The sequence below is a fragment of the Phalacrocorax aristotelis genome, chromosome 1, assembly GCF_949628215.1.
Source record: "Phalacrocorax aristotelis chromosome 1, bGulAri2.1, whole genome shotgun sequence".
NCBI lineage: Eukaryota > Metazoa > Chordata > Aves > Suliformes > Phalacrocoracidae > Phalacrocorax > Phalacrocorax aristotelis.
In genome coordinates this window covers 150,565,290-150,586,109 of record NC_134276.1, presented here as the reverse complement: position 1 = coordinate 150,586,109, position 20,820 = coordinate 150,565,290, and the positions used below count along the sequence as shown (strand labels likewise).

Below are 20,820 nucleotides of genomic sequence, written 5' to 3'. Positions count from 1 at the left end.
GCATGGCAGCTTTTGTCCACTGGAAACTGGATATAAAACTTCAATTCTTCTGAGATAGGCTGTCAGATCTGTGTCATCTCTGAGGGATCTAGATTGGGGACCATCAAGATGCAAAGACTCCATGACCTGTTGCCAGTCTACTGGATCACCCAGTCCTTGTGTTTCTGAAACAGCCTAAGAGCTTCTAGTATTTCCCATGTACTATAGAGGAACCACACATCACCACATCCAGCATCTCTTGCTTTATGCTCATAGTTCTTCCTACAGGCAGAGGAATGATTTTTCAGTCATGCCCATGGCAGAATGACTAGTGACTTTGCTGTGCAAAATAACAAATTGCATTTTCTCAGTCTTACCTTATACCGTGGAGCAAGTTTTAACAACTCCCTCAGTGGTACATCAGAGCCCACTACACCCAGGAGAATGCCATGAGATCGCTTAAAAACAAAGGAGAATCCATTTTCAGAAGCAAAGCTTTGGTAGCTCTCTACCTGAATACACATTATTGTCTTCCTAGTAGTGTCTCATATGTTCTCTCTGGGCTTGTATGAATATATTAATTCAAAACCTACTGACATATTTCAAAAAGTCTCAAGTTGCTGCAGTGTTTATGGAGAGGAGCATTTCTACCCAATACTAGGCAGCATTTCTGACTATGATTCAGAAGTAACGTAAAATCGTGACAACAAGTTTTGAGGGCAAACCCTTGCATTCAGTAGGTGTAAATAAGTAAGGGCAAAGCAATCATGCAGAACAGCATACATCGGTTGATAACTTGGGCCGACTAAACCAAATGTCAAATAAAAGTGTTAACCTAGGAAGAAGAAATGCAGGAAATCCCCACGCAATGGGGAACTGGTTGTTTAATAAGCACCTGGGGAGCATGATGGAAAAATGACCCACAGACTCCCACTGCAGCACTATGTTAATACAGGTTAAGGCCAGCCTCAGGTGGAGAAGGCAGACAATTCTTTGTAGGACCTGGATAAAGAGTTTATCCCTTGTGCAGCAATGGTAAGGTACAGTCCACCGTTTTAAAAGGATGTTGAGACACTAGAAATGGTATGGAAAATAGCGTTTAAAGGTGTCAAAACCCAGAGGAAGTATTTTTATCAAAGAAACCTAAATTGTTCAACCTTTTTATCTTATCAAAACGTGGGCAGATTTGACTTCACGGCAGTGTAGAAGATGCTTCCCCAGAGGAGATACCAAAGGGCACAGGCTTTTTAAACTAGCAGGGAAGGCCATTATGACAGGAAGGTGAGGCCAAACAAATTGAAAGCGGAATTTATACAGCAGGTTTTAACAGAGAGTGAGAAACCACAATGGAGACCTCAGGGCTGGATGCCTTTCTTCAATGACACTTTTGCCAAACACAGGTTATCGGGCTCATGAAGGACCATCTACGTGAAATGTAAAGGTCTGCAATAAAATGCACAGACCAGACAAGGTAATGATCTCTTCCAGCCTGAAACTTTATGGGTCTGTGAATTAGGCTAGGTTTGAAAATGGAAGGGATAAACCAAGGAGAAGTGTCATATTTAAGGGGTGTTTTGAAGAAATAGCATTCAGAGGAAACGACAGACTATCATTTTGTCAGATAATTTATCAGCCACACATCCTGCCAGAGGTCTACTGCAGTCCTTAATGGCCAGCTCTTCTTTCAGAGACCCATTGGCTTTAAAACCCCGCAAAGGTCCACTGCATCCTTTCACCTCTGCTGGCTGGAAGGAGAGCGAAGCCCGCATTGCACTCACCGTCTCGTTCTTTTTGCTGAAGACTGGCATAGCCACTGTTGTCATGAGCAACAGACTTTGAGCCTGAGATGCAAAGAGCTGCCACAGAACAACGAATTGCGTGTTAGCAAATGCAATACTGCAGATATTGCCGAATGAAGCCTAACGAAAGGCACTGGAATTCCCAAGGACCCCAGATGTTGATTACAATTAACCACCTCCTTGCCTCCCACGCCCCTCTAAAAACAGATGGCAGCACTTTTCAATACTCTGTATCCAAGAGGATCGTGGGATGGATGCTGGCTCGTGTTGGGTGATGAGGATGGGATGAAAGCCAGTGAAATGTGTTGAAGCAGGAGAAATTAAAGAGCTGTTTTAATGAAGAGACAGGAACCTGTAGAAGTGGTGGCGCAATATATACCCACCACGCATTGGGAATGTAGACATGAGCACTTATGCAACAAGTGTAAAAACCATCAACAGAAGGAGCACAGAATAGAGGAAAGCAACACAAATATGAGCAAAATCACAAACAAGATATCATCTATATCGCAAACACATGAGTACCATGAATGAGAAACACCACAGACAATATTTAAAAGGCACAAATACACACAGAGCCTGCTTATATATACTTGCTACTCAAGCATCTAAGCTTAGGGAAAACAGAGGCAAAATCATGATCCAAGCAGATACAATGTGATGAGCTATCTCTACAGGGGACACATGACATGTACGTGTAATGGGGTAACAGATGTTCCCAGTACTGCAGAAGGCATATGCTCTAAAACACACACACACAAGAGGAGGTAAAACAGGCAAGACACATGTAAAGGAGTCTCCCAAACATGCCTAGCTATCCAAAGAACCCAATCCCTCGATGCCAGTATCATCCCCCTTCCATCTCTCACTTGGTCAAGTAAGTAGCGAGGCAAGAAATGATGTCCTGTCTCCATTACTGTACATGTTAGGAGCCATAAAGGATCCAGTCAATAATCTATGCAGTTGCCTGATGGAGATTTCAGTCTGGTATCTTGAGTTACTGGCCTGGGTGATTCTGTGTGGAAACTTCCCATTCACACAGCAGCACTCACACCAACATACAGCAAGTAAACTTCTCTGGCGCTTACTGGACATATGGAAAAAGAGATCCGGTGAACTAAGCTACAGCACAACACAGACACCCCTACCTACTCTGAACCAACAGCACAGCACAGCTTTCCAGTACATCCAGCATTTTCTCGTTTCTTGCCAGTGTAAGAGGGCTCCTTCAGTGCTGCAGCCCCCACCCGTCTACAGATGTACAGGCCAGCTGTGGCTGTGAGTGCTGGCACTGACACACCAACTGGCACAAGGGAAACAGCACGCTCACAAAACACAGGGGTGCATTTACCTCCTCAGACTGTGGCAGCTAGTGAGAGACATGGATGAACAGATGAATGAATACATGAATGGAAGAATAAATAAAAGATGGGAGAGGTTGGGGCAGAGGACGTGAATGGCAAGCCACGCCAAGAGGAAAGAAGAGAGATGCAGCAAAAAAAGTGCAGCAAACAAATCCCTGTGGCTGCCTTGGGAAGCACGACACCATACACCAGTGCCAGGGGTGGAATGCCTGCTATTTGAATAAACTTGTTGGGTAGCTAGTAGCATTTCTGGAGGTTTTGCTTGGCATACTCAAGTACCATGGCCCCAGCTTTCACTTGGCACAGCTCCTGCAACAGAAGACATTCCCATGTCACCATCACAGAGCTTATGTGCCACAGCTGCAGCCTCAATGGTCAGCCACAGCACAGAGGTGAGGGGCAGTCTCTTTCCATGAGAGCATAGCACCTATGCACAGCACATATGCACCACGATGGTGCAAGCCTGGCTGCCTTGGAAGCATTTCTTGGGGTTTGTATGGTCTTGACTCTGAACACAGCATCAAGCACATCCATGTGTGACCTGGACTTCCATGTTTCCTGCTACAAAGTTAAGGCCAGTACCCGTAGTTTTACTCCAACTCAGAGAGTTCAGGTTTCTCACCATGGATATTAAACCCTAAAACTGTGGGTTCTCCCCAGGGCTGTGACAGACACCCTAATGCTGCTGCTGGCCGTGCCTGGGCTAATAACTTCAGTCCCACAGTGGGACTGTGTATGAGAACATTCTCAGAGTTTTCAGAAGGTTTTTCCCCTCAGATGGTATAAACAGTCCTGAGAACCCAGGTTTTTTTCTGGAAGACGGGAATCTGACTACTGGTCAGCTCTAACTGTCATGCTTATGCAGACACTTCTCTGGGCTGAAAAGTCCAGTTTAGGAAAAAGCTTTATCTTCCTGAAAGCACAGAGAGCCCCAGAAGAAGAACTGCTGTTTTCTGCAATGTAGAAAAGGATGGAGAGCAAGGTTGAGGAACATCTTCTGTTTGTGGAAGTGCAGGGGAAGGCTCCTTCAGTGGCGATCTCCTCCTTTGTCCTTCCCTTCACTCCTTTGAATTTCAAAGCTTCTTCAGCAATACAACACCATAATAGCACCTGCTCGTGGTCCAAATGTCTTAAGTCTTCCCGTAGGGCAGGCCTGAGACAAAGTAAGGGGCATTGGGAGTGCTGACTGGTCCTTTGCGATATGTCCTTTAGACCTCAGGGCTAAGCACAGGGCCACTGTCATGACGTTAGGTCTTGCTAACCCAAGGAAAGAAAGAGTGAGCCTGCTTTCCAAACTGAGATCTGTATATCTGAGTGGCAAGCAGTATGCAGTTAGCTACTGGGCTGGAGGAAATAAATCTCTGCGACCCGTATCCTGAGCTGTAAAGAATCTTTCCTGTGAATAATCCTTTAGAAGGTAACCTGCTTTCACAGAAGCACTACTTCAGTCATGCTGTGCCTGTGTGATTAGTCCTGGGCTCCTGGGCCACTGCAGATTCAGACCTGAGTCTACACACACATCTCAACTCCAGGGGTGAGCAGAAAAGAAATATTGTCTGTCTCAGCAGAGCCAGAGACTGGTAATTTCTATTAATCAACCAACTCCTGGTTTAACATAAGTTTCAGGACTTTATTTGGTTCTGATACACATCAGATATTTAGACGGGAAGCTGGGACAAGTTGTACACCTAACATACTAGCTGGGTGTCTAACGCGTTTGCCAGTTTGGCCCATAGGCCCAACTGTTTGCTGACTAAAGACTTGTGCTGTAGATCCTTACCGCACTGTCCATGTAGGCTTCAGTCCAAATAATATCATGGTCGTGGTTGATGACCATGGGGCGGCTGAGCACGTGCAAGTACTCCATCACATTCTCCTGGACATCCGCCAGCGTGGAGATCTGAGTGTAGTAGCCTTTGAGGAGAAACAGAGGTGTGAGTCACTCTGCTAACCATCTTCCATATTTTTAAATAAGTGTCTGTGCAAAGCTAGAAAACTGGATGTCAAAGACTGTATCTAAGTTACCTGTTTCCGGAGCTTTCTCCCTGCAGATGGACCCGTAACATTCTAACACTACAACAAGGAGTACAGGGGAAGAATGTCCTCAGGATATCAAAAGATCCTCTAAACTAGCAGCTTAACTGGTGAGAAATGCTAAAACAGTGTCATGTCACGAGGACTCTTGTCCTGCTTCTCACCACATGGAAATGATTGGTTGTACATGGTACAGGACGGAGTATGTCAGATAGATGAAAAACTATTGTTATCACTGAGAAAATACTGCCATGTAAAAGGGTTCATGATCTGATAAACTTTCTGGTGTGGAAACATATTTAATGTTCTTGAAAACAAGGACTACAAGAGCTATACAATGTGTTGAAACAGAAGAACCAAAATCAGTGAGCCTTCCACAAAGCTCAAGCCTGCTAAGTGAGAATTCAAGTGCAAAGAGCATATTTTTGTTCTCTGTTTGGTTATGCAGGAGAATCCTTCTCACATTTTATGATGAACCAACAACACCATGAATTCCCTGTCACTAACCTTACGGCTGAATATGCAATCTGAAATCCAGGTTTTCCTTTCATTTAACAGAAACTAAAAATGTTTTGTGTGATTCATAGTGCTAATAAATGAACGTTTGAGCCTTGAACATCCCCAGCTCACATTCTGCAGGCCAACAACTCTTGTCTGTCAATTATTTTGAGTAGCAAATGCACCCACGCGTTTCATAGTCTGCTGGAGCCACTGCTCAGACAGGAAAAGACTCACTATACGTAGCTAGTCAGCCCTCAGCTTCAGTCTTCCCTTCCTTTCCCTGTTTATAAAGGATACCGCTGTAGCAAGCATTGCTGATTGCCTCCGGACACACTGAGGCCAAGTCATGCCCAAACAGGGAAGGCTTCTTTTTTTCCCCTCTCTTCCTTTACCTTTGCAGACTCTTATAGGGCTAACTGGACTTTTTAACTGGCCCCAAATGCACGGGGGTGACACACCTACTCTGAATGGATTTTCCCATTCATGCCATTTCATGACAGCTAGAGAGAATATTGGTTTTGTGGTGGGATTAACAAGCTATTCTGGTACCTCAGTGAAACCACTGGCACACAAAGAATTTGGCCAGGATATAGGGCCACAGATCTTGTGAAAACTGCTGTAAAATCTTTAAAGCAGAGATGTTCATTTTACATCTCAGCCAAAAGATGTCAGGCTTTCTGACAGAGTTTTGGACAAATTGTCAAAGCCAGCAACTGGGACACGATAAGCACAGGAACTTAGGGGGACTACAGCCAGCATGAATCTTGGTCATAGTGTCCCTTGGTATCGTGACAGAAAAATGAAGTGGCTCAGCACGGAGGACTTGCATCAGTTGGACACAGTCACACTTCATGTGGAGTAGCAGGGTCTGCTTTTTCCTTAGGTTGTTGTCCAGCCGAGGGCTCATGGGCCCCAGCTGTAGTGGGGAAGCCTTAGAGGGGTCCAGGCCCTCGTGGCTGTAAGCCCACACGTGATGTGTGCGACTGGGGATGGGGAACCATTCCCATACAGCACCTTTGTTGTTGCAGGCGATCCATTTCACATTGGGGGCAAAAGTGACCTCCCGTCCAATGAGGTAAGTGAAAACCCGGACCTGGGAACAAGAACGGAAACATAGAAGAATTAGGCTGTAATGTGCTACCAAATCTAAATGGCTGAGGTTTTGCATCCTGCTATACACTGGTGTGAATGCCTGTTTATGGTGCATAGTAATAGCTCTGCCTTCACACAGAGACAGGAGCCTCTTGCTCCGTTTGTTTTGTATTTTGTGGGATGGAACTTCAATTACAATAAGCCCAGAAAGCCGAGTAGCACCCGGGATCATCTGAATAACAAGGCAGAAGTGCAAATTCTATTTGATTTTATGATAGCAGCTCTGCCAGGCACTCAGCAACCACATGCAGAGAGGTTTATAGCTCACAGGAATCCTTTACCCAGGGGAACAGCTGGCCGCATGAATCATTTAGAGAAAGCTTCACCATTTCTCTTGTGTTTGACCAACAACAAAAGAGCCAGTCCTGAAATAAACTGCTTTAACAGCCCCATGCTCTGGTCTCTCAGTAGCCTGTTTCTCTCCCTTTGTGCATTGCTGCTAGCTGGGATGAGGAAAACAAATAAATCAGGAGGGTTTAGGATGAGCCGTGGTCTATTCCTCTTTCACAGTCTGCTCTGTTAGTACAAGCCTCAAAGTAAATAGGGCTGGAAGACACCTAGGGAGGTAGTCTGGGCCATTCCCCTGTGCACTGTAAGAACTGGTAATAGCCAAACCTTTCCCAAACAGGACCAATTATAAACAGTCCTGGATGGGATTAAAATTCTTTGCAAAAGGTTTTTTTGTTTTGGTTTGTTGTGGGTTCTTTTTTTTTTTTTTTTTAAATTTTAAAATACTCAGCTCAGTCTTTATCTTCTTACCAGGAGAATGTTTTGACTGCCCATACCTTTAGAAAACAAAGTGTATGAAAAAAAAATAATCTTCACTGACCTACAGTTATCCATTTGTGATCCTACCACCTCTAAAATCACCACAGCAGGCTCATGCCCGGCTGCTTTGTTTTGTGTTTATAGCCGGATGCACGTGGGTATTGGAGGATGTGAATTCTCTCCTCTGCCTGTTGTCCTGGCTCATGCTTTTCTATTCCCACCGTAGCAGGATAGCACGTTTCCTCCCCCTTTCTATTTGTCACTTCCCAGACAAACCTTCCGATCTGGCCAGTTGTATTTTTCAAACACAGCTTCATAATCCTCCACTGCTCCATCTGTGATCAGCATGATAGCTTGGTTACACAAGCCTCCTTGACCAGCATCTCTGAACTACAAACAGAGAGGAAGAGCATTGGTTATCTCAGCACAAGCCATTTCTGTGTAATTGCCGCGTATTTATTCATGATGGGCCAGATCCTGACTTCTTGCAAATATCACACTATGCTTAGAAAGAGCTCTGCTTAAATAAGGACTGTGTTTGTATAATGCATTTAATTTTTTTATTTATACAGCCCTTCCTAGCACATGTGGTCACAGGAGGCTTTGCAGAAGTGAAATAATACGGAGAAAATAAGCACTGTGGAGAAAGGGTGTGGTTCACTGCTGCCTCATATATTGCACAGTTGCATTTATTTATGCAAAATGACTATAGACTGACCATAAACACTGCAATTCTGATTTGACAGCAATAACTGTCACTTTTTATGGCAGAAATTGTGAGAGGAAAGGGAAACCAGGCTCATTATTTCAGGGTAAATCCATCAATCTGCCAAAAAAGAGCAGAGAAAGGCAGGAGCACATGAAAAGAGAAGGCTACCGCCATCAGAGCTGAAATTGGTTATGAATGTGCCAGAAAGAAAGGCCATACACTGTAATGACAGGTGATCTGTTAAGTGATATATAAAGTAGAGTGGAAGTATGCTGGGACTCCAGTGTTGAACAGGCGTGCTCTTACAGGCAAGCCAGACCCTGCCTGTTCAGCCAGGAAGCCCAGCCTTCAAATGCTGCTTAACTAGTGCCCGTGCATGCAGGGCCATTTGCCTCTCGTGCCCTCAGCTACACCGGCTCTAGAGAACCAAGTGCCTTATGCGGCACCAGCACAGCTGTTGAATTAGCAGTCACCAGAGGAGGTAGCAGAGGACATCAAGGCACAAAAATGAGCAGCTACTTTGCTGCGGCTCCTAGCTCAGTGTCAGTATGCACTCCTTGCACAGCGTCTCACCGCGTCTGTGCTCTGAGCAAGGAAAGTTCTAATCCACGAAGGAGGATGCAGAAACTGATGCAAAGTTAAAAAATATGGAAAGAGGAAGATGTGACAACTCTGCACAAGAGATTAATGAGAGGCAATGCCATGAAATGGAGAGTGTACAGGAGACTAACTGAAGGATGACTAAAGTTATATCAACCACAGCAGCAATTTTAAACTGGAGCGGGTAGTTGTAAATGAGGAAAAGGGTAACCAAATGGCAAGACCAATTGCATAAAATAAAAGCAAGCACTGGGTGGGAGAACAAGAGCACAGGGTGTGAGCTGGGGCTTTTTAGAAGTTTTAGGGTTCAATTCATAAGTCCCTTCTGGTTGGTAATGCTATGTTAGGACAGAAGGCAAATGTCTTTACCAACACGGATGGTACTGTGGTTCCACTGCAGATTAACATCATGACTGTTGATACCTGGAAGCCAGCTCCAAGTCCAGATTTCCCCAGTTGTTTCACCACTCCTACAATTACCTCTGTGATTGTCCCTTATTATGAAATTACCAGGTTCAGTGCTAATATCACAATATCACCATTTATGTTATCAGTCCTGCCTCCTTCACCATTACTCTTAATATCACTGAAGTACCTGTTACTCGACTGCAGTAAGCATGGATTCGACAGCTTCTGAATGACTACATGTATGAACTCATCTCTCCCTGTTTCATGATAATCCCATTACTTGCATCACTGACCAGAATCAGTACAGATGATCATGAGAGGGAAGGGTGGTGTACTACGGTCATTTCTAACTATCTGTTCTCAGGCAAAACATCTGTGTGAATTACTGAGTCAGGATGAGGTGGTTGAGCATGCTCCTCCTTTTTCGTATCAGCAGAGCAGCACATTCAGAGGGGAGACAGACTGCACCTCTGCTGCTGTGGTCATGCTAACTCAGCAGTGGGTATCTCCTGTGTCTTTCTCTACAGGGTCCCCAAGGTCTGACATTTCCAGTGGTCCAAAAAACTTCTCCACCTTGTGCATTGGAAAAAACCCAACAGTGCCAGCTACAGAGTAATTGCAGCTCCAGGAGAGGTCACAGCACACATGCACCCTGCTCAGAAAGGAGACCCAGGACAAAGGCTGAGGAACAACAGGAACAAGCGCAGGATGCTCTTAGGTGCAAACGGAAAGGCAAAAGCAGTTGACAGCCGCATGGGATTCTGCTGCAGACCATCAGGTAGGAAAAAGACAAGGAGTCTCGAGTGAACTATTCCTAGGGCAGAGAGAAGCTGCATGCAGATCAGCAGAGAGAAAGGCTACTGTGAGCACCCATTAGGGAGGCATAGGGTTATGACGGTGCGGGAGATGCTGTCAGAATGAGGTTCAGATCATGGATATACGAACCTTGTAGTTACAAAACCCGTTTATTCCAGACTGTTGCAATCTACAACGTTTTGTTTAGATGATTATTAAATTAACACTTAATTAAGGTCACCCACCATTTCATCAAACTACTTAAGATATCTCTTATGTAGCTTACTTCAGTCCTCATAATACTGAGATACTGAGAAATTAGATGCTGTATCAGAACCAGCAATCTCCTAATTACAGGAGTAGATGTTATTTTCAACAGGGAAAACGAGATCATCAGTGTCATAGAAATAGAGATTAAAAAGACAGATCTAGAAAACAAATGAACAAGAGGTAATCCCTGATTTTTAGGTCCTTTTGTGCCTGGCTGCAGCTGTAGCAAATGATCTGACAGCATTCACATCAAGTTCTGAGCATAATTCCCTGCTCTGACTGAAGTCTCAGGAGCATGAAAGAAGGGGAGATGAGGAACAAGATGTCCACAGAACAGATGTCTGAAGACATGTGGGCTAGAGCTGCAGTCAGTGATTGAGGCGTGGAGCTATGCACTCCTGTATAACTTTGGTCATGTTGCCAGGAGTAACAGGCATGATCTAATTAATTCAGGGTCATAGTCCGTTGTACTCCCTTGTTTGCTCATTGCCATTTACTTTGCAGTTATAGCCTGGCACAGAGTTACTAGTGAAGCAATAGGAACATCAGCATAGCTCAGTGATGCGCAGGCATACATGCTGATTATATACACATCTGGCCAGATGACTGACCATCTCCTCTCCGTCCCCTCCTACCCCGTTCTTATGCAGACCTCCTTCCAGATTGGCCTCCAGAATTACTAAAAATTCAAACTTAGTGGAAAGTGTCTCATGGGTAGAAAATTAGCAGTAGAGAAGGAAACAGAAAGCCAGTGAAGAAGAAATTAAAGGTCTGGCATTAAGCAAAATGACATAAACTGGTAAACAGGAAATCCTGATCTTTGCATATCCTGAAAAATATGCTGCAGAATCCAGGTCCATAAAAATGCTAGTGGAATCAGGAAAAGATTTATAAATGTTCAGAGAAGCAGCAAGAAAGGGAGTAAAAAGCTATACTGCAGATGATAAAAAGGGAAATGGTCAGAGGTGCTTTGCAGCCTCCATACTTAATCAAAAGGACAATATTCTAATGGCTGGGTACATGCTGAAGTGATAAGAAACAAAAGAAAAGTATTAATGGATTACAGGCAGTGTCACAAAGTGGTAGGGCTGAGGAAAAAGTTAATTGAAAGCATTAGAGTAATCTGTGCTCAGCAGGAAGGGAAAGAATTGCAGAAGGTGTTGCTGAACTACTTGCCTCGTGGGCTGAGACCTGACTGGGAATGCATAAGATCCCAAAGGGTGAAGAGGGAATCAACAGAAAATGTGTTACAAGAAGGGAGGAAACTAGATGGGTAAATTGTCCTTAAACATCTAGCACATTGCTAGAAAAATTAGTAACACGGTCGTCTTGTCAGTGCACAAATGAAATACTTCCCCACACAGGTGGGCATAAGAGGCCACAAACTCCTTCAATTACTCACATCGGCAGATGGGTTAATTCTTTTTATGACACCAGCTTGCTCAAGTTACGCAGAATTTTACATCTCACTGAAATCAGTTTGTTACAAGTTTCACCATTTTTTCCACTCATAGCCATTTTGGAGTGACCTACTCATAATTAACCTCAAAATTTATGTAATTTCTGAGTTCAGCAGCGAGTCAAGGCTCCATTAAACCAGCTGGGTGTTAAAAGGAGACATCATTCTAAGGTGGCCTCAGAGAGCAGAAATTGGAGCTTCTTTTCCTCCACAGGGTCAGAAAAACAGCTTTCAAAATACCTGCTTACTCTGAGCAGATCCTGAGAAATGAGGACCCATACAAGTCACAGATTTTGTACTATCTAATACTAAAAGATTCATCTATAACAAATATATGAACATATATATGACTCTTAGGATTGGGGGGGATGTTTGCATATGTATGGACACACATATATTTGGCATGTCTGTTAAAATGTATAAATATGTAAATATCTCTACAATTAATGTACATTGGATAGTCAGAGGCTCAAATACTGGACAGGAGGCTGAATACTGGCTGGAGAGGAAAACCGCAGAGGCTGATCAGCTGGATAGGAATTAACAATGTGACAGTGTCTGAAGAAGCATAGCTGTTGTCTTAGGTTGTGTTAAGAGGACTATGGTGTGTAAAACAAGGAAGGTAATTATTCTGCTCTGCTTAGCACTTGATAGCTCTCAGCTGCAGCACTTACATACTGTTGGGAGGATGGTGTTTCAGGGAGGGCAGGCAGCTTGGAAACAGCCGTGAGCAGAGCAGCAGCCGGAACAAAGGGGTATAAATCCTACAGGAAAAGGGCGAGAGGACAAGACGTGCCAAGCTTTTTGAAACAAAGAAGAGAAGATAGCAGTGAGATAGACTAAAATTTGATAAATGAGAAAGGAGCTTAAAAGTCAACACTTGACGCCTGAGAATTTTGAAGCACTTTATAAATGTGTGCTTAAGACCATGGTTTCCCTGGGATGCGTATGTTATTGAAACCATTTGGTGTGTGGCTAAATTGAGAGTTTAAGTGGTTTATTGAGCATGGCAGAGAGGGGCAGGGGAGGCTCTGGCTAGCTGTTCTTCTGAAGCTGTTCTGCAAATTGCGTCATGGATTAAAATATGCCCTGTTTACCCCAGAACATAATGGAGGAAAACAAAGATGGTGAGAGATTGTGCTCTTCTTCAACCTCTCTCTGCTACTCATACCTCATTGAATAAGTCTCTACTGGGCTATTAATTCTATGAGCAATTGGACTGAGGAAAATTACCAGGGAAATTTTGCAGTCACTTTCATTACAGATATTATTACTGGTTGTCTATTGTAATCAGCAAAGCCTGTTTCATCAGTGTGATGTAGCAATTTTCATTTTCATTGTCTTGCGTATGCTCCTGTGAACAATAACAGGACAGTCTGTGAGAAATGGCTACAATTACAAGCCGAGAATGTGAATTTTGTCTGATGGGAAGGGGCTAGCCAATTCCATCAAAGTTCCCCCTTCTACCGCCTGCATGACTGCAGCAGCATAGATTTGTTTCAGGGCACACAGATGGAAACCCTTTTCCTCCCCTATCACTGATACAGATCTATGAAGTTCAAAGAGAAGATTTCAGAGAGTCCTTAAAGCATACGAGCACTTGGCAGGTGGTACCCTTTTGCCTTAAGCTGTGGTACTTGCAGAGCCTGGCATCCTTCAGCTGGTGATATCAAGGCACTCTCTACATGAGCCCTTACCAGGGAAGCTACAGTTTGGGGAAGGCTGCTTGCAGGGGTGCTTCTACACTTGCACACCTACATGTGTGCAGCCTCTGATGCTGCCACGTGTGCACTCAGACACAATCTCTGTCTCTTCCGAATGTCACCAGGCAGACAGAAATCCTGGGATGAAGCTGCAAAGTGGCTTGCAGGAGGTCCTGCAGGCCTCCTGCTGCTTGTACAGCTGTCCCACAGCTGGCTGTGAACAAGGCTCCCAGCTGATGGCTTCAGCAACTTTGGACTGAGGTCCCATTTTGCTAAAGAGGAGGCAGTCATGGTCCATGCTACAGGGAATGATGCTATGAGAAAGCTGCGACCAGTGTCACTGGGAAATGAAAGGTGGGTGGAAGAGATATGTAGCCGTTTCACATCTTTCTTTGACAACAAAGTTTCCAAGATGCAAAGAAGTGTAACACCAGCGTCACTGAGACAGCAGCCACCTTTCCTCATCTGCAGACGCTCAAATGCCTGAGTCAGTTGCCCTCTCCCCAGCTTGAGGGAAGCAGCACCTCACCTTGTGAATGAGTAATATCAGAAGGTTTTATCAGCACTGGATGCTGTGCTGTCTAAGAGCAGTCTCAGAGCTGTTTTAAGCTCATTAGCCAAGGGAGAATCAACAAGGATCAAGATAAATGATGACTACTTAAATTGTTGAGTGCATTTTTGATGCCAAATAAAGAGGAAAAATATTTTCTCTACCTGCCAAAGAGTTTCTTCTCTATTACTGCAGTGGAGTTAGATTAGTCCACTGGGCTGCATGGACATCGTTCTCTCTCTGGAGGTATTTTTGGCCCAGCTATGTTAGTGGAGGCCATTTTTTTTCTGTCTCAGCTGTTACACCGTGTACCTTTTATTTCCTGTAGGCATGTGTGGCTCAAAGTATGCAGGGCTTTACAAAAGCTCCTGCCCCATGGAGGCTTGAGGATTGACTAGTCTAGTGGGTGAGCCATGCCTGCCAGAATGAAGGTGCGAGGTCTCCTCCTTAGTGGAACCAGACCAGTTTTGGTCTGTGTCTGGCACGACTGGCTGTTATTTCAGCTGGGGCAAGCAGGCTTTCTTTCGGGTTATGCTCTGTTATTCTCCATTGAGACCTTCAAAGTTGTGCTGGTTGAGAGAGTCTGCCGTTGCACTGCAACGTTGCACTGGGCTTCTTTAATCTGTTGTCACTGTACCTAGCCAGTGCTACATTAGGTATTAAGAAATTATTTGTCCTCTGGTGGAAAAATTATTTAAATATTCTCATTTATGCAACACAGGCCTATATAGGTTCCGGATCTCTGGTTTTACAGAAAAAGTTATTCTTGTCATAAAGTGCAAGGATAAATCTAGCAGGCATCTAGTCCACGTAATTGTTCTATGTTTGTATCATTACTGCTTCCCTGGTCATCTCAGTAACTATCTTCCTCAAAGGTGTTTACCCATTACCACTGGGAGTGCTGCCAGACTATTACCGCAATACCAAGGCTGCACCACAGTCTTCTCTGGTTGCCTTTAAAACCATTATGCTTCTATTACCACTGACAAGTCAGCTCAGCTACCACCATCCCTGGGTTCAACTCTGATCATGCTTGCACTGGCATAAATTAGGAACAGCATCACCATAGCCAACAAACTCAAACTTTCAGTTTGTAAAATAAGTAAGAGTGGAGAATCCTTCCCAGGGTGTCAATACCTCTAGCACACTACCTTTAACATCAACACCATCATTATGGCCACTTGTATTGTACCGCATACACATTTTTGTCAGCACTGAAAGCCAACCCCACTATAGACAGTGCCATGAGGAGGTGGGAGTGTTCAGCAGGTTCTTGGTCCTTTTTGTGTTAACTCTGTTTCTTAAGGAATGTTAAGTCATATGTTTACCTCCAGGCTACTGAAGTCACAATTGTTCACATAAGGCAATAAATCTTTTATGATTCTTAACAGAAAACATGCTCAGACTGATTGATTAATTCTCCTGTACCTGTGATTTCTTCCCCAAGCACTGATACTCAGCAAAGTGACACTGAAATAAATCTGATGCCTGAGAATAATCTTTCACTTCATCATCATCATCATCATCATATGTATACCAAGGCTCACTAATAACATTGTTTATGACCACAATTGTTGCCCTCAACTTATCAGTTATATTTTATTGACACCATCTATACCAAGGTGCCTGGGCAATGCCCAGCTGTGGGGCTCGAAAAGGAAACACTCATGATGCCACATCCTTGCCAGCTCCTCATCCCTCCTGGGGAGGGATCGGCAGCCCCAGGGCATCACACACAAACCGTCACCTCCCCAAAGCTGGATCACCCCTGCACACTGCTTGTTGCACATTTGAGATCAGCTCATACCACCTCCCCACTGCAGCACTGTGAGGGATGTGCCAAGTCATTAGATGTAGAGGGAAAAGTAGAGGTGGGCAGGGACACTTGTGCTGGACACAAGCATCAGCACAGACTCTCTTACCTCCCTCAGGATTTTGAAGGATTCTGTCAAAGCCTTGTTCACAGTCCCCACTCCTTTTGCCTGTAGTTCATCCACCAGCTGCTTGAAGTGCTGGCAACAAGAAAGGGGAAAAAGGCAGCAATGAGTTGCAGGCAGGGTGCTCCCTTTGATCGGGGGAGGAAAGGGTAGCCTGAAAAATCTGTGCTGTTGGGCTCCTGATCCTTCACCATTGCTGGCAGGGCAGTGCAGCACCGTTATGGATGGAGGTGGGCAAGACAAGTAGCCGCTCCATTGGCAGTACTATCATGTTGCACCTTTGCCCACACAGCCACAGCAGGAGTGCATTTCATAGAATCATAGAATCGTTAAGGTTGGAAAAAGACCGTTAAGATCATTGAGTTCAACCGCTAACTTGTTACTGCCAAGTCCACCACTATCCATATCCCCAAGCACCATGTCTACCCTTCTTTTAAATACCTCCAAGGATGGAGACTCCACCACCTCCCTGGGCAGCCTGTTCCAGTGCCTGACAACCCTTTCAGTGAAGAAGTTTTTTCTAATGTCCAACCTAAACTTCCCCTGGGGCAGCTTGAGGCCATTTCCTCTTGTCCTCAGCCTGTGGGCTGTGATCCATTGGCAGTCCATGAAACATCATGCAAGGGACAAAACTATTAGAAATCAGACTTTCCTTTATCTACCCCTTCAGGGTGGATAAAGCTCCTGTGCGTGAAAGAGCAACAGGGTTAAGAAAAAGAAAAAAATCTGAATGCTCGTCTACTACTTAAGAGACATTGATCTGATTGTAAATGAAAGCCTCAGAGAGTGCTCTCTGCATGATAGCGTCCAAAAGGCTTGGGGATCCTTTGGGAAACACTGCAGGAGACATCACCCTCTGGAGTCATATTCTGTGACCCAGGGCTAAGCTGGGAAAGAAATTTGGAGAGAAACCTGGCTGTTGAAGACATGGAGGGATGTGCTACCTCTGTGGTATTAATACAGAGAGAAGAAGGAAGAAAAAAAAAAACAGTAAGAAGAGTTAAAATACAAGTCAGCCCAGAGGGTGGTGGAGCAGCTAGACGCAGGCTGAGCACCTCAGAGCTGCTGAGTCCTCCTGGATCAGAGAAGCAGAATCCCTCATCAGAGAAAGCTTGCTGGCAGCCCACCTTGGCAAAGGATCAGGCCAGGCTGAGAACACATTCTCTAGGAAAGGGATGGCTTTTCTCCTTTCTGAGGGCTGAAGATGTGGGGTTTCAGAAACGGAGGACCTTTGCCTTCTGCACGGTGTTTTTCCACAGCAGTCTGGGCCAGGTCCACTCATGCTCTGGCAGCGGTGGTGCCGAGTCTGCTGTGACACAGGGAAGCTGTTTGCTGCAGTTTAGCTAGCCAGCTGACCCCATGTTAGAGCGGCTTCGTGTAAGCAAATGTGAACCACGGAGCCAGCACGCACCACTGAACTGGTGCTTGTTTCTGAAATGCAAACCCACATGCTTCTGGGAGATGGCTGTTTCTTGTCCCTGAGTTTCATGTCACAGTGTCTTAACCCTTCTTACATTAAGCAAACTACCTGAATAACATCAGTAGGAGTCTGGTACTCACCTCTCTGTTATCTCTGTCTGCTTGGACCAGGATACCCTTAAAACAGGGTTCGATAAAATGAACGTAATCATTGTACTGCAAAGAGAACATGAAAAGAAAGGGGTTGTAATGGGAAAAAATTCACACAGTGGGTTTGTTTCCTAGGTGGATGTTCAAAAAATGGTATGGAGCATTATGCCATTTTACATGTATTTCCCTTAAGTATTGTTTGTAGTGATCATGGCAAATTGTAATTTTGATAGGTTTTATATTTGTTCAAATAATGTGTTAATTATGGTGTTTTGCTGAGTTCTATCTGGACATATCTATGCATACAAAGTTGCTTTTTTTTTGTCTTCACTCACACTGTAGAGATTTTCTTCACACTCTATTAGCTGGTGCCCCTGGCCTTGCTTCTAGCACTATTTGCACATATTTTTGACTTCTGGAGACGTTGTGAGTCCCCAGTCACACCTTGCAAGTGATTTTGTAGCCTAATGTCTGATGCCTCTGGCACACGACTGAACAGTAACATATCAAGTTACCACACATCCACCAAACTGTGATAATTAGTGGGGTGTGTGCTTCTAGCCTGATACATACATGAGGTAAAACATGCCAGTGTAAACCTTTTCCTGCAAGGTTCCGAGGAGCATAATTCATGACAGCATGGCTAAGGGGCCACTGATGCTCAGCTGATCCGTAAAAGCTTAGGTCAGGCTATAATGTATCTGAGCCAGTAGGTTATTGGTGTGAGTACAGTAAAGGAATATATATTATATGCTCTTTCTGGGATTGTTTTTGAAGAACAGATGATATTTCAAACTCCTTAATGACCTCCCTCCATTTTTCTGCCAACACTGTTCACTTTTCCATCTGTCCAGCCATATAAAGACAGAGCTGTCACCACTGGAGTTTCTGACTATCTTACACAATAAGAAGCTATCAACAAAAAATAGACTTCAAATCATGGTGATCGTGCCCTGGCAAACTTTTAGAGAAAGGAGCCTGGGGAAAGAGATCGTGCTTGAATTAGCTTTGAATATTAGAGGGTGAGCAGCCATTTGCCTTTAACCCGGTACCAAATCCCCCAGTCTTGGTGTGGATCAATGAAAAGTTTTACTTTCTGTGGTCAGTGGTGCTGCCTCTGTTTGGGTAAGCGGCCCATCCTCATGCTGGCCAGGGCTTAAAAAGGGAGAGTAACACCAAGACACGCTGGCCAAACTCCATGCAGGCCTGTGGAGATTGACTCTGAACTGGATCGCAGCCTTGCAGAATGCTGGTGCACAAAAAGGCATATGGTAGTAATTTTCTAGCCTGGAAACATTACCCCAAGGATTCTACTGCTACTGGACCCAAAGACAGTATTATGCTATTCTATGCTAGGTAAATTTATTAGCTCAGGTCCCTGTTAGCTCAGGTGTCTCTCTACGGCACTTTGTTATCTGTTGCAGTCACATCCCTAAGTAAGCAAAAAGATGCAGCTGACGCCCACCATAGGGGGGTGAGATGACTTAGCAGCCATCCTGCTGACCGCACGAAGCTGACATCCCAGAGGTAATCGGTTTTAGTCCCCCATCCAACAAAGGTACTAAATGTTGTAGTTACATCACTGTAATGCCTGTAGCTTGCTAAGGGGACTGAAGGGTTGATATGAGGCACAAAGAAGACAACTCAGCACTGGAAATGGGACATACTTACTGCAATGATGTTGACAAAGTCATTTTCTCCCAGAGTATCTAAAATGGTGACGATGGTGTGTTTGGCAATGGTCATCCGCAGGCCCTTCATGCTCCCGCTGACATCCACAATGATGACAATGTCCTTGGGAGACGTGGCCGCTTGGATGTACCTTTATAAAAAGAAGAGTACAAGGAAGGAGGGTGAGTGCACAGGGAGGAAGAACGCCGTGCGTGCTGCTGTCACATGAGGCGAGCCGCAGCATAACATGCACCACGAGCACAGCTATTCAGCAGGGTCAGGCTGGGCATCCGATGGGTGCCTTCCTACCAACCTGCCTTTCTTGCTGTCCTCAGCATCTCACTTCCCACACTGGCAAGTGCTGGGCCTGCTGCAAACATATGTCCAGATTCAGCTGAGAGTGGCAATTGCTAAAGCCTCCTTTAGCCATGCTGAGTAAACTGAGTAAAAGCCCTGCATTTCTGGAGTCTGAACAGCCCTGTCACTCCAGTCACAGAATTATAATGAGGATGGAACAGAGGAAGGATACACTGGTGGTGATTTCCATGTGGCACATGTTAGATGCCATATGGAAAGCTGGTGTTGGCAGGTAGCAGGGCTTCCTAACCTGCTGTTACCTTTGTTTATGTACCCCTCATCTCTTGCAGGAGCAGCATGGGACAGTAACTGCTAATCTGCAAATCACCATGGTGTCACCTTGGAAAAGAGGGAGAAAGGAAGAATGAAAGGTGCTTTGGCCAATTCTCTCCAAAACTCTTACCAGCCACGGTTCCTGCAGTCAAATGAGATGACTCCATTCTCATCTGGTAACCACTTTATTCCTGAAGGGAGCAGCAAAAGGCGCAATCAACACACAGACAGGCAGGCATCTGTTCCCCGCTCCCCAGGCACCCGCACTTCTGCTGTTCACTGCTGAGACCCAGCTACACCACAGGGGCATGCAAATCTGGGCAGCAATAGCAGTGGCCATTCTGCAGAAATACAAGCAGACCTGCATGGTCTTTGGCAGTTCTCAGTAAATTGTTTATTAAATTTCTATTAAAAAATGTACCTAGGTGTAGTCTGTTCAAATTTGGGGAGCAATTGCATTTATGTTGAACTTTCTACCACTTTGATGTAGTTCTCGACAACATCTTTTTCTCCCCAAGGGTGGCTGAGAGTATGAAAAAACAGCAGCAGCGACAGGGACGCGTCCCAGATTCCCTGCTAAAGGCTCTGTTCACAGTCATCTCTGCCTTCCCCTTCCACAACACGTGACAGGTCACAGAACAAGGGCATGCAGCCATCTGACGAAGGGGCCACCAGGCCAAACTACAGCTGCGGAGGATCTCGTGGGTTCCTCTGAGCACGGGGCCTCCCTCTTGTGCTGTGACCTTATGTGCTGCTCACAGCTGGTGAGTAGATAACAAGTCAGGCTGACCAGCTGCGTCTGCCATGTGTGGCCTCAGAGATGGAGAGAGGCTGTGGCCGCCACTAAAAACCACAGGGGAGCATGAGGCAGGGAGCCCTCCTGTAGCCTCTGCACCCTGCCTGCAAGATTTGCAGGTCCTGC

General features: G+C 45.0%; 1 protein-coding gene and 1 long non-coding RNA gene across 2 annotated transcripts in view; one reads left to right on the top strand and one right to left on the bottom strand.

The window, feature by feature from the left end:
- Positions 1–20,820, bottom strand: part of CACNA2D4 (calcium voltage-gated channel auxiliary subunit alpha2delta 4) — a 132,844-nt gene that overhangs the window by 93,702 nt on the left and 18,322 nt on the right. Inside the window, exons 7-16 of the mRNA XM_075115745.1 lie at positions 20,029–20,089; positions 19,269–19,419; positions 17,589–17,663; positions 16,014–16,103; positions 7,874–7,987; positions 6,692–6,770; positions 4,923–5,056; positions 3,130–3,147; positions 1,758–1,835; positions 357–437 (exon numbers count right to left, since the gene is read on the bottom strand). Of these exons, the coding sequence (XP_074971846.1) occupies positions 357–437; positions 1,758–1,835; positions 3,130–3,147; positions 4,923–5,056; positions 6,692–6,770; positions 7,874–7,987; positions 16,014–16,103; positions 17,589–17,663; positions 19,269–19,419; positions 20,029–20,089 (881 nt within the window). The remainder of the gene's footprint in view (positions 1–356; positions 438–1,757; positions 1,836–3,129; positions 3,148–4,922; positions 5,057–6,691; positions 6,771–7,873; positions 7,988–16,013; positions 16,104–17,588; positions 17,664–19,268; positions 19,420–20,028; positions 20,090–20,820) is intronic.
- LOC142067274 (uncharacterized) lies at positions 9,778–20,314 on the top strand. Its single transcript, XR_012663950.1, has 2 exons — positions 9,778–10,092; positions 19,916–20,314. It is a non-coding gene; the product is annotated as an uncharacterized LOC142067274 (long non-coding RNA).